Source organism: Cupressus sempervirens, chromosome 3, assembly GCF_028749045.1.
Source record: "Cupressus sempervirens isolate cs-2001-9-10 chromosome 3, ASM2874904v1, whole genome shotgun sequence".
Lineage (NCBI taxonomy): Eukaryota > Viridiplantae > Streptophyta > Pinopsida > Cupressales > Cupressaceae > Cupressus > Cupressus sempervirens.
The window spans coordinates 511,101,989-511,125,659 of record NC_143120.1 but is presented as its reverse complement, the minus strand read 5'-3'; the positions used below and the strand labels follow the sequence as shown (position 1 = coordinate 511,125,659).

The following is a 23,671-nucleotide window of genomic DNA, read 5'->3' as shown; positions in this document are numbered from 1 at the left end:
TAGTTGTCAAAATTGACATGCAAGCTTCTACAAACCTTCAGGCTGGCAAGATCATGGCTCTGATACCACTGAAATGTCCCTTTACTGATTTTACATGATATTTCCAACCTCTAATCAGATCTTTAAGATCAAACAACTAATATCACAAAGATCTACCAAATTTCTTCAGAAACCCCAAATCGGATATGCTAAAAATAGTGCCAAAAGCTTCACAACTTCACAAATTATTAATAAATCTGAAAATGGACATTTTTACAGAAATTTCAGCAGCATAACAGCCTACAAAATGACATTTTCAGATCCGTATAGCCTGTACACAACAGTTCACAAATGTAGGACAAAAACTATGCTCATCAGGCTCCCGAAATTAACACAAAAATGCCCGGAAACACCACAAAAACACTAATAATCTATCTCAGAAGTTTAATCACGTCCTAATAAATATATTCAGCTCTATTTTAACACCTTAAAGTCTGAAATACAGTAGCAACCCAAACTGATATGAAATACTCAATTGGAAACACCAAACTCATACCAAAAACACACTCGAAAACCCACAAATCTGCACTGTTCAGCACAAAGGCAAACTCTGTATGAGCATGCACATGGAATGGCTTCAAACTCCCGTCCTTAGCCTTCTTGGAAACCTGCAAACTCCCGTTCTTGGGTCTCCCTGGAAACCTGCAAACTCCCGTTCTTGGGTCTTCTTCTCCATAGGTTTGGCAGCCTCTAAAGAATAACAAAGAATGAGCAAAATCAAGTTCTGGAATCAGCCCAAAATGCCTCCAAACCCCTTAAAAGAGGGCATAACCGTAACTCACGTCCAAGAGAGGTTAATGAAACATATTTTAATAATAATTTTCATTTATTAGTCCAATGGTTTCCAAAGATTAACCCCCTTTTTCCGAAACTTCACTTTCTTGGGCCTGCCTGCCTTAGCAAAGATTATTATTTTTTTAATTATTTGAAAAGGGGACATGACATATTGGTGTAGGTACTGTGAGTTTCTTAACATCATCTTCTACCTTTGTATTGTGCTCTCCTTCTTTGATCTCATGTCCTTTGTATTTGATGAGGTCTTGTACATTGAAAACAAGAGAAACAAAGAGTTCCTTTGGAAGGTTCTCCTTGTATGCATTTTGCCCATATTTGGCTAGGACTTTGCATGGTCCCACTCTTCTTATCTGCAAACCTTTTTGGTGTATAGCCTTATTGAAGTGTACCATCTCCCAATCACCTACTTCAAATTGAAGTTCTTTCCTCTCATCTACTTTTAACTTGAGCTTTTGGTTAGCTTCCATCAATGTCTTCTTAACTTTTTCATGTACCTCCTTCATTGACTGTGCAAACTTGCAAAGTCATTTGCATGTCCATTGATTCCTTCTTGGTTCTTCAACTCTCTGAGCTCACAAACCTCTCTAGGATGGATACCATATACCACTTCAAATGGGCTTTTGGCAGTAGTTCTGTTTACATTGTCATTGTAAGCTAATTCTGCTTGAGGAATAACTTGATCCCACACTTGTCCATACTCTTTAGTCAAATATCTAAGTAGGTTCCCAAGTACCTTGTTTATCACCTCAGTCTGACCATCTGTTTGTGGATGGTAGGCTAAACAAAAGGCTAACTTTGTTCCCAATCTTTTCCATATGGTCTTCCAAAAATGACCAGTGAACTTGACATCCCTGTCTGAGATAATGCTCATTGGCAACACGTGAATTCTGACTACTTCTTTGAAGAAAAGGTGGGCTATGTAACTAGCATCATGTGTAGTTTTGCAAGGTGTAAAGTGGCTTATCTTACTGAAACTGTCTACTACTACAAACACATTGTCAAAACCAGTGGTTGTTCTTGGCAAACCCACTATAAAATCCATGCTCAAATAGTCCCAAGGCCTGTTAGGAGTTGGTAGAGGTTGGTACAATCCAGCATTAGAAGATGTGCCCCAAGCTTTTTGACAAACAACACATTGTTCCACATACCTCCTGATGTCTTTTTTCATCTTAGGCCAGAAATAGAATCTTGTAACAAGTTCCAATGTCTTGTTTAGACCAAAGTGTCCACTCAAACTTCCATTATGTTTTTCTCGTATGAGGTTTTTCCTTATGGAACCTCTAGGCACACACAACTGACTGTCTCTAAACGATAAACCATTCTGCAGGGTATAGTTAGCAAAATCACTATGAAAATGATTCTCAAACTCAGAGCATACCTTATAAGCTTCTGCAAAACCTTCATCTCCTTCATAGAGGTCCTTGAATCCTTCAATTCCTATGCTCTTTAGCTGAACCTCTTGGACTGTGAGTAGTCTTCTACTCAATGCATCTGCTACCTTGTTACTATGCCCCTTTTTGTGTTTGATAGTAAATGTACAAGCTTGGAGAAATTCCATCCATTTGATGTTTCTAAGGCTCAACTTTTCTTGTGTATTAATGAAGCTTAAGGCCTGGTTGTTAGTATAAACCACAAACTCTTTTGGCAAGAGATACTGCCTCCACTTCCTAAGGGCCTGGATCAATGCATATAGTTCAAGTCATTAGAAGAGTACCTTGATTTGGCTTCATTCAACCTTTCACTGTAAAATGCTACTGGTCTTCTTTCCCAACTTAGAACTACCCCCACAGCTATGTTGCTGGCATATTGCATCCCTGTCATATTGCCATCTTGATTCCAAATGCCCATGGTGATCTAACTAGTAGAAATCAAGCAAGAGCCATTATTTGCCTAGCTACTCTATACAGGACAGTGAACAGGTCATTGTGGAAAGATTTTCTAAACACCTATCAAAACTGAATAACTTGAAAATCAAATGGCACACCAAGAAACTAGAAAGAAAACACTATCTAACCATGCAAACAAAACTCCCAGGTCAATCCATTAACATGTGGATGTTGGGCTTGCAAGATGACTGAGAACAAAGTTACTATGAAATCAGATTGCTTTCAACACTATCTAACCATGCAAACAAAACTCCCAGGTCAATCCATTAACATGTGGATGTTGGGCTTGCAAGATGACTGAGAACAAAGTTACTATGAAATCAGATTGCTTTCAACAACAAATCCGCACAATCTAACTGCCAACCCTTCACTCAGGTTTGACATGAGCTTATATAGCCCTGATGCACGTGTACCAACTATTTGTAAAACCCTCCGATGAATTCTTGGTGAGTTGCTCAAGTTTTGACAATGTTGTCATGACAACTTTGCAAACTTGTAAAGTTGTCTTGAGCAACTTTTACAATTTTTGCATTTTAAGGCATTTGAGACTTGACCACTTCCAATGGGTCAACTTTGGTCCCAATCACTCATTGGACACTTTTGAGCACCTTTCCACTCATGTTGAAGTCAAGCTCAAAGTTTGACGTCCTTTGACCAACCTAAGCAACTTTTGCAATAACAAGCTTACGTTGACAATGACTTAGGTAACCCTGTGCCTATGACATCTTGAACTTCTAAACAACCTAAACACACATACTTGTGACTGTTAAATAGCCCTTATTCACTTGTGGTTTGGCCATGACCACTACAAGCCAAAATTGAACTAGGGTTAGACCAATACCCTAGGTTCTCCTGCACCTCTCTCTCTCTCTCTCTCTCTCTCTCTCTCTCTCTCTTTGTGCGTGTCCAATACATGACATAGCCCCATCGCATTCCATTCACCATCCACTCTTTGTTGCATCTTGGAATCGTTAAGGCAATGGTGGTAGATGTTTATTGCCTACGGTAAACTAGTTTATTGCATGCTACTATATGAAATTTATAACATAGATAGTGAATGCAAGACAATATCAGAGAACCACCATGTATTCCATTAATATCAAGCACAAATCACATTTACAAGTTTATCAGCCAGAATGATAAATGATAATGATACTGATGCCTTCTTCCAGCTGAGGGAGTGTACATATAATCTCAGAGGGGGTGCGACATGAACTGTCGCGAGCACAATGCTAACTACCAACGACATGATTAACATTAACAACAATTAGACAACACATATGATTTTGCCAACAATATATGAGAACTACTGTATTGTGTTCATGTGATTGTGATTCTTATCATTTAATTTGAAGTGTTAAGAGTTTGTAGATTTTTTATTGAACTTGATCATTCTACTTATAATTTATAATCAATAAATATCTGGGGTGAATTACAATTTTTTATATTTCTATGCAGTTAAATTTGACGACTCAAAGTGGAGGGTATTTAACTCAAGTCATCTTGGTGTTCAGAGGTCAATGATCACAGCCCCAACATGGGTTGTTTTATCAATCCTTCGAGACGGGGGTACTTTTATGCTCAACAAAAGCCTTCAGTTAGATTTAATTTGACATGAATAATCAAACATAAGGTGAATTTATGTTAAGATTATTATACATCGAATTAATAGTAGTCAAAGACAACCAAAAGTTGATAATTTGATTAGTCTTATTTTAGGCTTTAAGTAGAGTTGTGTAATTTTGTTTTAAGATATTTGATCTAGAATTATGTGATCAATTATGAATCTCTATCAAATTTATAATGAGTTGTACAAATTCCTGGGAGCAAATGGCCTGCAGTTTCTCCTATGGTATATCTATGATTTTGTGTCTGTAATGTTGATCAATGTTATTTATTTAAAATACTTTATTATTTGAGTTGAAGATTATTTTTTCATATGTTTTTTAGTCACACTTTTTGCACTATGCTAATTGTTTGTACCTGTTGAATACTTGTATTGTCTCAAGATTCAAGATAAATCTACCTTTCTGTCAAATCCAACAGTCAGGAATCAAAGCTTTGTATTGCTCGTCAATATCTTTTATTGTCTTCTATTTGCAGGAATGATGGAAAAAAGTTTTCGAATATGCCAGTCATAATGGAAATAGGTCAAATGTGAAAATGTCCAAAGATTTATCAGTACATCAGACTGTTATTTCAGGATGGGGAATCACCTTGAGTATGAATATATGTGGCGGTTGTCGATAAATTGTCTTCCAAATTTGAGTGAATATCATATGATGAAGCTGTTGAATCTCAAAGAAAGATCTGTACTAGTGTAAAGATAATTATCTGAGTTATAGAGGAAAGACTTTCAGATTAAATTGAAAACTGCAGTGCTTTACAGTATCAGATGCACATTGATGAATTTCAGTTTGTATTGGTAAGTTCACAAAGAGTTCATGGCATCTTTTCACAGCCGAGATCAAAAAATTAGTCCTATATTTTCAGGTGCATCCTAGGGCATTAGAATGGCCAAGTTCTCAGCCAAACAGTCATCTCAACGATGGACAGTTGCACACTTTTTAGGGCCGATTAGATTTTGACAGAAAAAAGGAAAATCATGCTATGCCTTAGCCAATCATGGGTGAGAAAAGGTAAACTAAGAAGAAAGAAAAATCATGCCCAGAATACATAGTTGCATGCTATTTTTAGGCTGATTGAGAATACAAAAATTGTGACCACACAAAGATGCTTGTGGGAATATATAGGAAAATAAAAACATGTTTTGCTTGTTATATTTGTGCCTATGCATTGATGTGTGTCCAACGGTAGGGTTTTGTGAAAGACAAAACATTTTCAAAACTTTTGAAAGAATGATGTAATAATATCCTCAAATTTTAATATGACCTAATTAAATATTAACTTAATTAATTAAGTGGTCCAAAAAGTTAAACTTTTTTTTAAGGACTTCTTTAATTAATTAGCTTAATTATAAAATTAAAGAGGGCCAAAATAATAATATAAAATATAATAATTATATAGTTCATTTAAAATTAGTTGTTGTATAACCCCAAAACGTAATAATAATATCTTTTGGGCCCTTTTTATTAGTTGATAGGTTATTTATATGGGAGAATAAGTGGACAAAATTTAATTCCTCACACTGGTAAATTGGAAAAACCAACACTATTGGAGAATTCAGGCTGAAATAAATCTATGCAAAAGTCCGTAAAAAGGTTTTATGATAATTTTGCAGCAAAGCAAGAATGCATTGAAATAGCTCAAGAGATGAAACGAGAGAGCCAAGCGGACATTTTTCTTCATTTCTCTGCCTGAGAACAACCTTGATTATGCAGGCCAAAATTGGATTTTCTCAAAATTGTAACTTGACCCTTGTAGAAAGGACTTTAGGAAGTTTCAGTTTGCAAGATATGCACAAAACATGGATGTGCAAAAAAGGCTTTAGAAATAAATACAATTAACAATAATTTATTTTATATTAAATATAATATGTTGGACAATATTTGTTTTTCTAAAACGATTTTTTCACTGTAAAAAGATTCGTGTTAAATGGCTTTGAGTGGGAAACTAAGGGGAGGTGGGTTTTCAATTTCTAAGCTTTTCTGAGAGGAGTATGCTGATGATGAGGATGATCTTGGTGGCCATGGGAAGGTGTCTTTGGAGTTGTTTTTCGGTTCTTTCTCTTCCCTTTTGCTTTTTGAGGTCATGGATGGTGGTTGTGTTAATGGAGTCCTTTTGGGTTCTATGAATTCCCCCATGTTGCTCATTGATAGTCTGTTTTGCTTTTTGGCAAATTGCTCCTTTCCTATATGCTTGGACTTCTGTTGTGGGGGTTATCTCTTGTCATGTGCTCATTTTTATGGGTCGCCCTTTCCTATGGCCATGCACTCATTTTACGGAAGGGTTGTTTTTGACTTGTATGGAGATTTCTTTCCATGATTGGACCTTGCATTTGGTTGGGTTGGTGTTCAGAGTAGCATGTAATTTTTTTGTTGCTATAAGTGTTGTGGGGGTTATCTCTTGTCGTGTGCCATTTTTATGGGTTGCCCTTTCCTATGGCCATGTAGTCATTTTAGGGAAGGGTTGTTTTTGACTTGTGTGGGGATTTCTTTCCATGATTGGATCTTGCATTTGGTTGGGTTGGTGTTCAAAGTAGCATGCAATTTTTTTGTTACTATGAGTGTTGTGGGTTTGCCTAGCTCTTCTGTGTACTTGGTGGGGTCATTATTCTCCAACCATGCCTTGCACGATCCTGTTCTGGTCTGCAATGGTGTGCCTTTGTTCACAACTTTCGATTTTCAAAAACTGCTTGTTACTCTCTATGGGAGCTTTAAATCCTCTGCTACCCCAGTTTGTGTTCTACAAACTTGTTTCATGGGCATGCTTCATGGGTCTCATGTGGGACGGTTCTAATGGATTAGGTTTGTTTCCTTAAGGCCCTTTTGGGTGATGCCTGGCTCGGTGGATGGCTACCTATGCTACGGGTTGTTTCTTGCTTGGTGGTTTTCTCATCTTGTGGCAACTCTCTGCATGTGGTGGATGGTTGGTATTGGGGTTTCCTTCAAAGTCGAGGGAAAAAATGAGAACAATTTCCTTGGTTCTTCCCCCCATTTATGTGTTCTGTTTCTTTCTTTACTCAAGGCTTACATGGGGTTGACACTTGATGCTCTTCATGCTTTGGTTGGGCCATTTGAGCCAGTTCAAATCCCCTGTGGGTGTAGCCTTGGGCAGCCTGATTAGCTTGTGGCTAGGGTTTTCTTGGTGAGATTGGACTAGCTTACCAAGATTAATGTGCAACTTTGGGGAGGTGCTTGGGGTTTTGTTCTTGTTCTACCCCAAATGATTGTTGGTTGTGGTCTATGGTAGAGAAATGGATATTTGTTAACAGAATCATCTCTTTACTAGTAAGGTGAGCTTTCTTCTGGCTTCTCTAACTAGACTTGGCGTTGGTTTTTCTCTGGCAGTTCGCTATTAAGATTTATTGTGGCTTGGCTTGGCTTGCCAAATATTGGTGGTTGAGGTCGTCTTTTGATAAGGAGGCTAGCTACTTTATTGTTTCTGGATAGTGTGTAATGTGCCTGGACCCAGGTTCTCTCTCCCCCAAATCGATGATGTGTTTTATGCGTGATCTCTATTCTTCGACTTGTCAGTAGTGGTGTAGTGCACGCCACCTTTCTTGGTTGGTGATTGGCAGCATTGAAGACTTTAGGGCTACTCTATGGATATGGAGAGTACAGGAGGGGGAGTGTTTTCCTGGCTACTCTAGTGTGTATTTGTGCTGGTGTTTGGAGGTGAAGATTATGTGCAGTAAAGGCTCTCTAGGGCTTTACAGAATAGTGTTGGCCCTCCATCTTGGAGAGTTATTCCGGATGACAAGCTCCTTGCACCCTGAGTTTGCAACCTAGTTGTGATGATTGGGGCTTTCTGTGTTCAGGTTGATGGATCTCCTATTGAGGTGGAGATATTTTGGGCTCTCTGCTATGGTCATGTTGATGGTTAGTGGTTTAACGACTTTTTGTTTGTGTTGTTCTTTCTACTTGTTGTTCATATTAAGGTGGATCCCTTTTCTATTGAGGTGAAACTAGTGCTCGGATTGAGAACTAGGGTATTGTTGTGTAGAAGATCTTTGTCAGCCCTGCCCTCTCTGAAGGTGGTTTGAGCCCTTTGTTATGGGAAGTTGCCAATGTGTTGTTGCTTGCCTTTGTTGGCACTTGCTTTGTAATTGTTAGTTCGAGCCTTTTGCTCTTTGTTGCACTTGGTCTCTCTTGGCCTTGCACTCTCCTAGGTAGTTCAACCATGTCTAGACTTTTGTTTTTGATAAAGGTAAAAAGATGTTGTTTCTTGTTTACTTTACTAGATTTCTGTTAATGTGCTTTTAACAATGGTCTAGTGTCAATCCTCTGTGATTGTCTTTGTTGTTCCATAGGCCAACACCCTTATTTGTTGACGCTTTTATCAAAAACATGTTGGACGATTTAGATTTTGTTTTAAAGACAAAGTATATGGCAATAATGTTACTTCAGCCTTGTCCAGGTTAAAGACATTAGGAACATAATCTTGATAAAATTAATTTAATATTATTTACGTATAATTCTATTGAAGAAAGAATACATTATTATTAAATTGAATTATAATCTTTAATTTAATTTAAATATTAAATCATATATAAAAAATTAGATAAGATGTACCATGTTTTAATTATAATTAGAGTTTGGGTATCTATTCTAACATAATACTTAAGTAAAGGGTTAGGGTTAATATTAAGATTCAATTAGAGCTATAGTTAATGTTACTTAAAGTGCATTTGAGTATGTAATGTCCCCGTTATAAAATAAATTAAACTTTGTCACGAGCCGATTGATTTAATTTATCTCGAACCCATTTTTATTTTTTGTGTTCGAAGTTTGTGTTGTCGTTGGCTATCTTTGTACACCCTCGGAATGGTTTCCCAATGGGTATGTAAGCACGGCTTGTAGAAAGTCTTAGGTATGCTTTGGATTATATTTCTCTGTACTGCGAATTCCTGTTGGAGTTCGGGAGTGTTCACCATTTCGGAAGTGAAAGATCTTCCCTATTTGGCTCATGTCGGTGGGATTCAACCCTCACCCTATTCCGTTGTTGCATGTAATTCTTTGTTCGGATTTGGCAAATTGGAGCATTCTCTTTTGCAATTATTATTGATATTCGAGTCTCTATTATTGTGTGGATTTCATCAACATTCTCTGTGTATGAACAAGGTTGTGTTTCGTATCGGTCTTAGATCCCTAACTGTGTGTTCTCCGTGCTGCTCATTCCCCAACCGTACGGCCTTCATCCATCCATCCTTGAATAAACTATCATTATTGTGTCTTGTGGTATCCTGACACTTCCGTCCTGCTCTCTTCGTGCCATTCATTACTTCCACTACACCCCTGTACCTTCAGTGCTCCTCTAATTCCCTCACCGTACGGCCTGTTGTATGGCCTATTAAGTCTACATTCCGTACACTATCCTTACCTCCCTACTACGTCATTGTACTGCTCTTTCTACTCCCCGTACGACACACCATACACCATCCTACCCTTAATGTACGACCTCTTAACCCCTTTTCATTATCCTCCCATAGTAGCATCCGTACGACCATCTTTCCATAACATACGAATTCATATAGTAATTGTACGACCATCTTTTCATACCGTACGACTCATCACACTGAAGTGTGGCCAACTTCTTAACATCATATAGACTGCAGTTATCCTTGTCTTGACACAGCATACAACCAGGCTGTACGGCCTCCATTTCCTCTACTCTCATTGAGGAAAAAACGTCCTTCCCTATCCCATCTAGTGGCCACATTGTCTAGAAAAGATAATTAGCAAATTCAAGTGCGGAAGCAGAACATTACAGTGGTATCAGAGCACTTCGATCCTGCGAGCTTGTGAATAGTGAATGAGAGTTTATAGCTGGATGAGAAGGACACATTTCGTTGATCGAATGGCTGATGAATAGGAACCGACTGATCATCCCCCAAAATCACTCAGAGATTTGCGAGGATTCTTTGGACTGTGCACTTACTACAGGAGGTTCTTTAAAGGATTCTCCCAGCTTAGCGCACCTTTAACAAATCTGACGAAGAAGGGGTCATTCCAGTGGAACGAAAAGGGACAACTCACCTTTGATAAGTTGAAAGAGGCCATGAGCACTTGTCTCGTGCTGGCACTACTCGACTTCACTCGACCGTTCATTTTGGAGTGCTACGCATCTGGGGAAGGCATTGGAGCGGTACTGATGCAAGATAGACATCCAATCGCTTATGAGAGCGAGAAGCTTACGCTAGTAGAACGCCTGTATTCCATCTACGACAAAGAAATGTTGGCCATCGTGCATGCACTAACCAAGTTCCGACAGTATTTGGTAGGTGCCAAGTTTGTTGTCTGTACTGATTACAATAGCCTGAGATATTTTCTGGAGCAACGGGACTTGAATGAACGACAACAAAAATGGGTAAGCAAAGTTCAAGCTTTTCATTTTGACATTGAATATGTGAAAGGAAAAAACAATGTGGTTGCAGATGCCTTGTCCCAGAAACCCAACATTTGTTCACTAGACTAGATTTCCACTGACTGGAAGGCACATTATTAGTGGAATATTCCAAAAATACATTTACCTGTGAAATAATGGATGGCCACACCCACGATGATCGGTACAGAGTGGTGGATGACATCATCTACTATAAAGACCGGATATACCTGGTACCAGAATCCAAATTGAAGCAAAAGATCTTGAAGGAAATGCATGACTCACCTCTGGCTGGACACCCAGGTTTCCTTAAAACTTACAGAAGTCTTCGACAAAGGTTTTCATGGAAAGGACTTAAAGGGGACGTGTTGCAGTATGTAAGAGAATGTACGATCTACCAATAGAACAAGTCCGAATACACTCTTCCTGCCGGGCTGCTACAACCTTTGCCAATTCTCGAACATAAGTGGGAAAGTATATCAATGGACTTCATAATAGGTCTTCCCAAGGTGAACGGAAAGGATTGTATCTTCGTGGTGGTTGACAGATTAACAAAGTATGCACATTTCTTCGCCATCCCCTTAGACCTACAGGCTGCACAAGTTGCCGATCTATTTTTTAGAGAAGTCTTTCGTCTGCACGGATTACCCCGAAATATTGTCAATGATCGGGATGGACGATTTGTGAGTACATTCTGGACAGAATTGTGTCGGATGACAGGGACAAAATTATCGTCAAGCACGAGTTACCACTCGCAAACAGACAGTCAAACTGAGATTGTGAACAAATGGCTCGAAGGCTACCTTCAGAGCTACGTCTCGGCACAACAACGAGCGTGGGTAAGATGGATCCATCTGGGGGAATATTGCTACAATACCACATATCACATGTCTATCAGGATGACACCATTCAAAGCTCTATACGGGTACGAACCCCTCTCCTTCATCAACACAGTTTTGGGTGACAGTCGTGCACCAAGGGCGAGGGACTAGCTTCAAGAAGGACAGGACATATTGAGGGGCTTGAAAGAAAACCTACAACATGCACAAAATCAATAGAAGATACACGCCGATAGGCACCGAATAGAGAGGAGTTTCGAAGTGGGGGATCTGGTCTATCTCCGGCTCCAACCGTACTGACAATCTTCATTAAAGGGAATAGGAAAGGAAAAGTTGAAGCCACGATTTTATGGCCCCTATTGCGTGGTTCGTCGCATTGGTGAGGTAGCGTATGAACTGGAACTTTCGGAGGGAAGCCGCATTCATGTCTTCCATGTTTCCTCTCTGAAGAAAGCCATAGGACAAAATGTCACAATGCTACCGATCTTCCGCCACTTAACGAAGAAGGAAAGCTCATTTTGGAACTTGTTGAGATCCTCGAAGTACATGAAAAGGCCTTACGGAACCGCACTGTGAAGGAGTACTTGGTATGCTGGCAACACCTACCGTTGGATGACGCAACGTGGGAAGGTGAGCACATTCTCCAGCATCCAGCACTGCATTTGCTTGAAGACAAGCAAACTTTAGGACGGGAGGATTGTAATGTCCTCGTTATAAAATAAATTAAACTTTGTAATGGGCCGATTGATTTAATTTATCTTGGACCCATTTTTATTTTTTGTGTTCGAAGTTTGTGTCGCCGTCGGCTATCTTTGTACACCCTCGGAATGGTTTCTTGATCGGTATTTAAGCATAGCTTGTAGGAAGTCTTAGGTATGCTTTGGATTATATTTCTCTGTACTGTGAATTCCTGTTGGAGTTTGGGAGTGTTCACCATTTCGGAAGTGAAAGATCTTCCCTATTTGGCTCGTGCGGTTTCGATGGGATTCAATCCTCACCCTATTTCGTTGTTGCATGTAATTCTTTGTTCGGATTTGGCAAATTGGAGCGTTCTCTTCTACAATTATTATTCGTATTTGAGTCTCTATTATTGTGTGGATTTCATCAACATTCTCTGTGTATGAACAAGGTTGTGTTTCGTATCGGTCTCAGATCCCTAACTGTGTGTTCTCCGTGCTACTCATTCCCCATCTGTACGGCTTTCATCCATCCATCCTTGAATAAACTATCATTCATTGTTGTGTCTTGTGGTATCCTGACACTTCTATCCGACTCTCTCCATGCCATTCATTACTTCCACCACACCCCTATACCTTCAGTGCTCCTCTAATTCCCTCACCGTACGGCCTATTAAGTCTACATTCCATACACTATCCTTACCTCCCTACCACGTCACCATATTGCTCTTTCTACTCCCTGTACAGCACACCATACACCATCCTAACCTTAACGTACTTCCTCTTAACCCCTTTTCATTATCCTCCCATAGTAGCATCCGTATGACCATCTTTCCATACCGTACGACTTCATATAGTAACCGTACGACCATCTTTTCATATCGTATGGCTCATTACGCTGAAGTAGGGGCAACTCCCTAACACCGTACAAACTGCACTTATCCTTGTCTTGACACAACATACACCCAGGCTGTACGGCCTCCATTTCCTCTGCACTCATTGAGGAAAAAACATCCTTCCCTATCCCATCTAGTGGCCACATCGTTTGGAAAAGATAATTAGCAAATTAAAGTGTGGAAGCAGAACATTACAGAGTATTATAAGTGGAAAGTAGAAAAAAAATATTTTCTAGCTTAAAGTTATAAAAAATATTTAAACATTGTTTTGCCTAAATTTAAAAAATTTATAACTATTTTTAAAATTAAAAAAGATATAATATTCTCTCCATTTTTTTTCAATAAAAATATTTTATGTTTGTCTTTTATTTGAGCTATCTTATTATTTTGTTTTTTAAAAATAATTTGAGATTATTATCTTCTTAATATAAAACTAATAAAATTCATGTTTGAAAAACTTTATTACATATTATATTTCATAAAACTAAAATGAATTCTTAAAAAGAAAATGTTGAAAAATAAATTTGCAATAAAATTAGAGTAGAATTTTTTTAAAATATAGTATATGCTATTCTTGCACTCCGTATGGTGAACTCACACTTCGTCAATATTTTAATTTTCATTGCTACAATTGTTGTTTCTTTAATAAATATCAAATTTCATTGTTCATGCTAAAATTAGATACACTCTATACTTTTATGAATGCATATATACCCTTTATTATAACTCAAGATGTTGCACTTCATGCTTCTAAGATTGTGGCTTCTACTAGTTATATGAATGTTGGTAAGCAACTTGTGTTCATAATTTATCTTTCTACCTTTGACTCTTGACTTCAGTTTTACATAATCTACATCAGCTCTTGCATAAGTAAAGCTTGCTATTAAAACTGTAGCTTCGGTTATTATGCTGGTCTGATTGTACAGATCACACAGATCTGATCTAGCATTATATATATATATCCTCCTATAAAGACATTATTGGCTCTTTAGGGATAGTGATTATTAAAGATAACCTTAACTATAGTTAATGTCTTTAGTAAATTATATTATTCATTGAGCGCTGATTACGGGAGTTATATTATAGGGCCGACCTAGATAGGGTCATGTCCCTTCAAGGGACATGCCCTTTGGTCACCTTATATATATGAAATAGAAATGTGGATAATGAACACACAATACAAAGAAGTCTGTTCATTAGCATTCTCTGCTTCATTCAAATAAGCAGCAAAATGTATTTTATTGCAGAATTAGCATATAGGAAGAAGGACTAATATTCATCTGCAATTGATCAAGACCATCTCCAGCACTATGTAGGTTATACATCAGTTTGATTTACAAACAGAATTTGCAGAAACTTTACATGGTATCAGAGCTCTAGTACTCGAACCTAGGCTCTGCAAATTAAACAATCAAACTTAGTATATCTTGCATCATTCTCCTATCTTCAATGACATACACAATCAGTCCTGAGGACAGGTTTGATGGGAAAGAACACTTCAATGCTTGGAAATTCAGAATCATGATGATTCTTGAAGAAAATGATGTAAAATAATTTGTTGATTCAGCATCCAAACAACCAACTGTTGAACCTAATAAAACTATCTAGAGTAAAGGAAACAGGAAAGCCATATAGATCATATTAGATGGAGTGAAAAATGAAATAGTACCCATGCTAATGAAACATCAAACAACATTTGATATGATGAATGCATTATTAAATGCATATGAGGTTAGCAATGCAACTAGAGTCCTCGCACTAAAAAAACAACTAAATCATATACAAATAGAGAAGGGAGAATCAATGAATTCTTACTTCCTAAGGGTTGCCAGTCTAAGAGATGAACTTGCAAGTATAGGAACCATAATTAATGACAGAAAACTAACACTGATGGCTATAGATGGATTACCAGATTCATAGGAAACATTCGCACAAGGAGTAAGTGCTAGAGACAATCTTCCTAACTTTAATAGACTGAAGAGAGATTGTCTTTAGGAAGAATCCAGAAAACTTAACAAAGGGAGAAAGTTGAAAATTGAAGACGAAGAATTTCATGTTCTCAACACAAATTCTTATAAAGGTAAGAAGAAGCATTTCAAGAGAAAAAAGGGTAATCAAAAGAATGACAAATCTAAGAAAGATCTATCCAAAGTAAAATGCTTCAAATGCGAAAAATTTAGACACTACAGATCTAATTGCCCTAAGAATTCTAAATAGCAAGTAAATTATACAAACATTACTCATAAAGAAGATAACTATGATCCTGAGAATCGTGTACTGTATTCAACACTATCAAATGAAGTATCAAGCAAGGCATGGGTGATTGATAGTGGATCATCCCAACATATTAGCGGATACAAAGAAGCACTAGACTCTATATCTGAAGAAGTTGATGGCAAAGTTAACATCGGTGATAATTCCGCTCATTCAGTCAAAAGAATTGGGAATTGCACCTTGAAACTAAAGTTGGGTAGTTCTCTAGATCACAAAGAAGTACTCTATGTACCGGGAATTAAAATGAATCTAATCTCAGTTAGAACACTTGAAGATGATAGACATAATGTTGCATTCATGGATGGTAAAGTAATGACCTGGGCTAAGAACTCATTTAAGAAAGCAAAATTGATTGGTCAAAGAAAGGGGTATTTATATGAATTAAATTTAGAACCCAGTCGACCCATTCAAGCCTTAATTCATGAAGCTGCTGATATAAATGAAATATGGCACAAAAGGTTAGGACATCTAGATTTCAAAACCTTATTGACTATGGAGAAGATGGTTACTGGTTTACCTAAGTTAAATAAAGATCATTCAAGCAATGCAAAGGATTCACTCTAGGTAAGAATACCAAAAGTCCATTCCATGATAGCACTAGAAAAATTAATAATGTTTTGGAATTTAATCCACTCAGATTTATGTGGACCTATGTCTATTCCTTCTCATAGAGGATTCTGGTACTATATACTTTTAATAGATGAATTCTCTAGAAAAACTTGGATTTACTTCTTAAAATATAAAGAATCAGAAGAAATCCTTAAGAGATTTAAATAATTTAAAACCTTAACTGAAAACTTATAAGGACATAAAATTAAAACTCTTAGGACTGATAATGGAGGAGAATATATCTCAGATTTGTTTAAAGAGTTTTGTAAAGAAACAAAAATTAAGAGGGAGTATACCGTTCCTTATAACCCTCAACAAAACGGGGTAGCAAAAAGGAAGAATAGAACAATTATAGAAGTTGCAAGAGCTATGATATTTGATCATAATCTAGAATATTATCTTTGGACAGAAGCCTCTTGTATTGCTGTCTATATTCAAAATAGAAGTCCTCACTCCTACCTTAGAGATAGAACTCCTGAAGAAATCTTTACTAAGTTTAACGCTAATATAAGTCATCTTAGGATTTTTGGGTGCCCAGTATATATACATGTTCCAAAAGAAAAGAGAACTAAGTTAGAACCCTCTGGGAGGAAAGGTTTTTTTGTTGGGTATAGTGAAACATCTAAAGCAAATAAGATTTTCATACCAAGTCAGAAAAATATTGAACTTAGTAGGGATGTAACATTTGAAAAAGATTTAGCATTCAAAAGAGCCCTAAGTTCTGGAGATCCCACTCCCTTATGTAGTTATGAAGAAAATACTATATCCGAGTCTCAGAGGGAGAACATTGAAGATAATGAAAATGAAATTCAAAATCTCAATCTTGAGGAAACTCAAAATTCTAAGAAAAGACCACTTTGGACCATTAAGACAATAGAGGAAGCACAAGACTTCGTTGCACCATTTGGAACATTCAGAAAAAGAAAAAGACCCAAAAGATTTTCTAGTTATGCAGCAAACATAAATGATTTGTCTAAATCAAAACTAATCAATGTTTTAGATGCTATTAAACATATAGCTTGGAAGGATGCCATGACGGAAGAATGCCAATTCATTATGAATAATGATGTTTGAGAAATTGTTCCAAGACCTGAAGGAAATCTGTTGTTTCTTTCAACTGGATATTAAAATCAAGCATGCTATTGACTATAGCATTGGAAAATATAAAGTCAGATTTGTAGCTAGGGATTCTTTCAAAAAAAAGGGGATTGATTATGAAGAAATCTTTGCTCCTGTTGCCAGATACACCTCTCTAAGAGAAGTCCTAGCTATTGTAGCATCAAAGGGATGGAAAGTACATCAGATGGATGTGAAAACAACATTCTAAATGGAAAGATTAAGAAGAGGTATATTTGTAGCAACTTGAAGGATTTGAAACTCATAACCCAAAAGTTTTTGTTTGCAGACTCAAGAAAGCTCTCTATGGGCTTAAATAGGCTCTAGGGGCATTGTATGAAAGAATTGATAAGTATCTCTCTTGTTTAGGATTCTTTAAAAATGAAGCCGATCCAAATTTATATTATAAAAGAGATAAAGATGATATGGTAATTTTGATATAGTATGCTGACGATTTACTAATAACTGGCAGTGATCATTTCATAGATCAATGCAAGAAAGATCTAATCAGAGAATTTGAGATGAAAGATTTAGGACTCTTTCATTACTTCCTAGGATTGGAAGTATGGTAGAATTTTGACAACATCATACTTAATCAAAGAAAGTATATATTAGACATCTTGAAGAGATTTGGAATGTGGAACTGCAGGCCTATGTCTTCCCCCATGGAGACTAATCTACATAAACTTGAGGAAGCAGCAATAGAATCACCTTCCATAGATTCTATTCTTTATAGATAAATGATTGGGTCACTTATGTACTTGGTAAAGACAAGACCTAATATTTGCTATGCTCTTAATACATTAAGTTAGTTTATGCGTGAGCCAAAGGAGATTCACCTAGTTGCAGTCAAACACATCATGAGATACTTACAAGGCACTCTTAACCTTGGGCTCAAGTATGATAAAGTTGACTTGGACCTTCATGGGTACATAGACTCAGATTGGGCTAGAAGCGTTACTGACAGGAAAAACACTTTAGGATGCTATTTCAGTTTAGGCTCAACGATGATACCATGGATATACAGACAACAGTCATCAGTAGCACAAAGTTCCACAGAAGCCAAATACATTGCAGCAACAATGGCCTCTTGGGAAGCAGTTTGGCTTAGAAAGTTACTTGTGGGATTATTTGGTCAAGCCATGAATCCTATGATTATTCATTGTGATAATCAGAGTTCCATCAAACTTTCTGTGAATCTAGTTTTTCATGATGGATCCAAGCATATTGAAATTCCTCACCATTATGTAAGAGATATGGTAGATAGGAATACTGTAAAATTAGAATACATTTGCACTGCGGATCCGACAACAAATATTCTTACCAAACCTCTCTCTCGAGTGAAGATAGATAACTTCAGGAAAAGACCTGGTATGGTTGAATTGTAATTCATTTGTATTCTTCAAATTATTATTAAAATATTTTTTATTGTCAGGCTATTGACTGTTATGAGCTCCACCATTTGTATTCATTATCTAAGAGGTGACGATCTCTAAGATAATGAACACTTAGATAATAGACATTATATGAGAGATGATCTCTTAAATAACGTGCTAAACAATAGAGATCTACTGTCAGGTCTAGATGAGTTCAAGATCACATTGTGATGTAGACATTGTTATGCCCATGAGTCACAATTTGGATAAAGGAAGAATTTTATTATTCTCCGGAGTTTATCCTGTGTTCTAGTAGATCTGAACTCAGGATTTGTGATATAGGAATGCCAATACCTATGAGTCACAACTTGGATAAATGAAGAATTTAATTATTATCGGGATTTTATCCTATAAATTGTATTTTTTGCAATATTGTTATCACTAGTATCAGTTATATGTCATATCATAGGTATAGTAATATGACATAGCATCATGTGTTCGATGATACCACATGCTAAGAAGATTTAGATAGATATAGAGTATCATTCTATGCTTATTCATCATAATTGATGATGCTAGATATCTTATCTCTTAGTATGATTATCAAGTTAAGAGGGAGTTTTAAAACTGTAATTTCGATTATCATGCTGATCTGATTGTACAGATCACATAGATCTGATCTAGTATCATATATATATATATATATATATCCTTCTATAAAGGCATTATTGACGTATCTTTAGCGATAGTGATTATTAAAGATAACCTTAACTACTGTTAGTTAATGTCTTTAGTAAATTATATTATTCATTGAGCGCCGATTATGGGAGTTATATTATAGGGCCGACCTAGATAGGGTCATGTCCCTTCAAGGGACATGCCCTTTGGTCACCTTATATATATGAGATAGAAATGTGGATAATGAACACACAATACAAAGAAGTCTGTTCATTAGCATTCTCTGCCTCATTCAAATAAGCAGCAGAATATATTTTATTGCAGAATTATCATATAGGAAGAAGGACTAATATTCATCTGTAGTTGATCAAGACCATCTCCAACACTATATAGGTTATACATCAGTTTGATTTACAAGTAGAATTTGTAGAAGCTTTACACTTGCAAGATTCCTCTACAAGCTCCATGCTCTTCAACTCTTTTCAAATTTCTTAGATTCTTGTATTTTCCTATTGCAAATTGGTTAGTACCCTACAATGTCAAAGTTATTTTTCTTATACCAAGTTTTATTGAAATTATTTACACATCAATATGTAATATAAGTGAGCCAAATGCTTAATTTGTACTGCATCAACAAAGATGCATGTGCTAAGTTAGAAATTTGAATTGCATCAAGAGAGGATTTATACACAAGAATTGGCGTTTTTAGTAGACCTCTTCTAATGAATTTGAAAACGAGACATCATTTGCTCAAATTACAAGATTATATGCCTTTTAAAATTTGAGCCATGGTTGCTAATAGTTGTACTTGTGACAACCTTCTAAAAGTCTTACAAAATAGACTTTTTAATGGCTCTGATTAAGCTCCTGACATAATGCACCCAAAGGACAAAAATAATTCAGGGAAATCTACAAACATGAAAACACACTACTTTTTTAGCAATTTTTTTCACCAATTTACAATACAAAGGATGTAGATCATGAATATGATATTTTTATAGTTTAGGAAAATCCATTGTGTTTTCCACATTTTCAAATGTACATATTGTACGAAGGGTAGCCGCCTCTCTTTCTAATGGTGTGGGAACTACTCAATCTACCACAAGTGTCTCTAGAGAAACCCTCTAAGAGTTTGAATGATCAATTGGAAAGAAACTATGTCATGTCCCCTCATTAGCTCTGCCTAGCAGTGACATGAGAGTTAGCCTATTATAGAGTCTTGTAGTCTGGCAGTGGTGATCAGGGACTCAATCAAGGTTTTCAGTGACCGGATTTGGTATTTCAGGCAGTAGTAGATCAGTTGAGAGCAATTCCTTGATTTTAGGAGGCAATTCCTTGATTTTAGGAGGTTGTAACATTTTCTAGAGTTAAGGTTGTATGAGATCATCCTTGATCTCAATTTCAGGAGATTTGGGCGTGTTCCCTATATTTTTGGAGTATCCCTAGATTCGAAAGTGAGACTGCCAGTTGGCCCAGGTTGTCCGGCATTAGTCATAAGCAGGTGACAAACTTAGTTTCATGTTTTCGAGGTGTTTGGGTTGTTCCTTGGCTACTTGGGAAATATTTTAATATATTTAAATACTCTCCTAAGTTAGCATTTTAATAATTTATATAAGGCTAAGTGTTTAGCTATTTTGGAGTAATAAGGAGTTTTCTGGCTCCATTTGGATTGATTTTCCTATGTGTGATAGCTCGTTGGAAAGAGCTTAATCTCTACTATTTGATTATCACTTGCTGGGACTTTTTTGATGCTTGGAGCTATTTGTCATTAATAAAGTAATGATTTCTCTCTATTTGGATGCCTTTATTGGGGAAATAATGTTATATTATAAAGTATAAATGAAATCCACTTGAGGGTTCTTTTAGGGTTCGATTTGCCTTGGAGAGGGGACGTAAGGAGATAGTAACCTAAAGGTGAGTATCTTTTATCATTTTGTCAACCTATTTTGGAAGCCATTACTTTGGAAGAGCATTCCTCACTTAGGACGTAAACCCTAGTGCTGAAAGCAGATTTGTTGGGACGTAGCCCTGAACAAGATCAAATTCGAAGGTTCTTATGCATATAGTTTGATCAAGGCAGAGGATCGATTTCTAGCATTGCAGTCACACTTTGTAGGCAATGGATTTTTAGGGAAGGTGGCCACTTTGGTTCAGCCTGGCATTCCCTTATAGCAACTCATGCGAGGAATTCTGGGGTGTTTATTTGCAGCAGATTGGAGTTGTTTTATTGTAGCAACGTGGGTTTTATCATTTGAACTTGTTTGGCTGTCGTTAGTTCCCATCTTCAGCTGGCGTCAACCTTGTTTGAAGTACATCTGTATTGGTACCATTCTGAAATAAATTAGACTCTGCTGGTATGGTTTTAGAATCATTTCCAGATTAGTATGTATTGCTGCATATGATTCCTATTTTATCAGTTACTGTTATTTACTCATTGTAATACCTATATTCTGAAAAATAGAAAAAGAAACAACATTGTTCTGCAACTTCTGTCTAGCTCTATAAGATCAAAGAAAAATGTACAGGAAAATATAATTTATATAATTAAACATTATAGCAGTAGTAGAGCAAATATCTGTTTGGGATATTTCAAACTACAAAATAACTTTTTTTAAGCCGAAAAAATCATTCCTCGCCTAAATCGACACTTCTTTTGAATTGTCTAGATTTCAATATTCCCATAAACAACAATTTAAAGAGCATTCTGATTTTTTTCCCCTTAAAGTAGGGTTTATGTTAAATATTCCTCACTCAAAAAACATCTTCCTCCCTAAAATTAAAACTTGATTTACTTTTCAATATTCCATTAAAAATATATCCAATACATGATATTTTATAATGATGAATATTACCTAAACCATTCAATTACCAATATTCAATTTCAAATTGTTCAATCCATGATAATTTACAATAACAAATATTCCCTACAACCTAACCATAGGGTTATAGTAATGCTTAAGGTTGTCTAATGCACATTAGATATAATAGTTACCACAATATCCTATACTACAAAATACTATGTTACCGGTACTTCTCCATTTGCCTTCACATACGGGTACGGTACGTATCGGAATCAGATACGTCCAAAATACCCCGTCGAATCGAACAGGGTTCGATTTATACGTATTTGCAATGAATCCGAATTTTTTTGAATGACGTGGAGATTTGAATGGTAACGTGGCAGTTTGACTAAGATATTTAGGGTTGGCGTTTGATTTTTGTTAGTCTTTAACGCGTTTTTACTAGGGTAAAAACCCTAAAGTGAACGGAACAAACATCCGCTGCGCAGAACGAGACAAAAGTTTGCAAAAGTTTGCACTTTGTGGGAAAAACATCCGCCGCGCTCGAAATTGACAACAACTGGAAAGCAACGACAACAGTAAAGTTGTAAACTGACACCAACTTGAGACCTGCAGCTGGACGACGACGAAGACTTGGAACAGGGACGACGGAGCGGGAGTCTGCGTTCGGCTTAACCAGGTAAATTCGCGAATGTTTATTTTAATTTTTTTAAATTTATTTAAAGTTACAAACTTTCAAACAAGTTACAAAGTTTTATGTATAGTTTTATTCATATTGTAAGTTTATAATATTAATTTATTATTGAGTTTTTTCATATTTTTATGTTTATTTTTATTTTTTTATAATTTATTTTAAGTTATAAACTTTTAAATTTTAAATACTATATATAGTTTATAAATTATAACTTCAATAATATATAAGGTTTTTCAAGTTTTTTTAAAATTGTATATATCATATAATATTTAAATTTTAAATTGTAATTTTTTAATGTCAGGCAATATTTAAATATTATTTAAATATTGAATAAATATTATATTATATAATGTCTAGAGTATTAAATAATAAATGTTAATAATGTATTTTTTATTTTATTGTTTATTAATTTAATATTTATATAATAAATTATAATATTTGTTATAAATTGTAATTATAAATATTTCTTATAATTTTAATATATATTTTTAAATTTTTTTTAATGTTCAAATAGAAATTGAATTTGTTTATTTTTATATCTAATATTGTATTTACTATTATTTAATTATTTAATAACATTTTTAATTTTTAACTTGTTGGCTCTTGTAAACAGGACAATGTCAGCTTCTTCTATTGCTCGACCCAAATTCAAGACCGATCCCAATTCACCATTATGGAAATATGTCACAATGAAAAGCCAAGTAAAAGGAGGTGGAACATTTGTTTGGGAATGCAATTTATGCCATGTGGAGAAAACTAGCTCCTATAGCCGTGTGAAAGCCCATTTATGTGCCATTCTCCAAATGGGTATCAAAGCATGCGAAGGACCGGATGCAAAAGGATTGCCACCTCAACAAATAGTAGGATTCATTCAAGAGCAAGAGGAAGCAGATGCAAGAGTCGGACGTGCCACAAACCATCCTTTGTTGAAACGAAAAGGAAGTAGTTCAAGGCCCCCACCTTCTCCATCTCATAGTGACTTTCCTG

At 36.2% G+C, this 23,671-nt stretch overlaps 1 protein-coding gene across 7 annotated transcripts in view; it reads left to right on the top strand.

Annotated features, from left to right (window-relative positions):
• LOC149567419 (uncharacterized) overlaps positions 1-23,671 on the top strand; it is a 188,463-nt gene that overhangs the window by 58,504 nt on the left and 106,288 nt on the right. For 6 of the 7 annotated variants that reach the window (XR_016362413.1, XR_016362412.1, XM_089820598.1 and 3 more), the window contains exon 3: positions 4,179-4,289. The exons of the other annotated variant lie outside the window; for it this stretch is intronic. Coding sequence is in view for 4 of the 6 variants with exons in the window: in XM_089820598.1 (XP_089676724.1) it covers positions 4,179-4,289 (111 nt within the window). In the remaining 2 variants the exon portion in view is untranslated. The remainder of the gene's footprint in view (positions 1-4,178; positions 4,290-23,671) is intronic. 7 annotated transcript variants of the gene reach the window in all.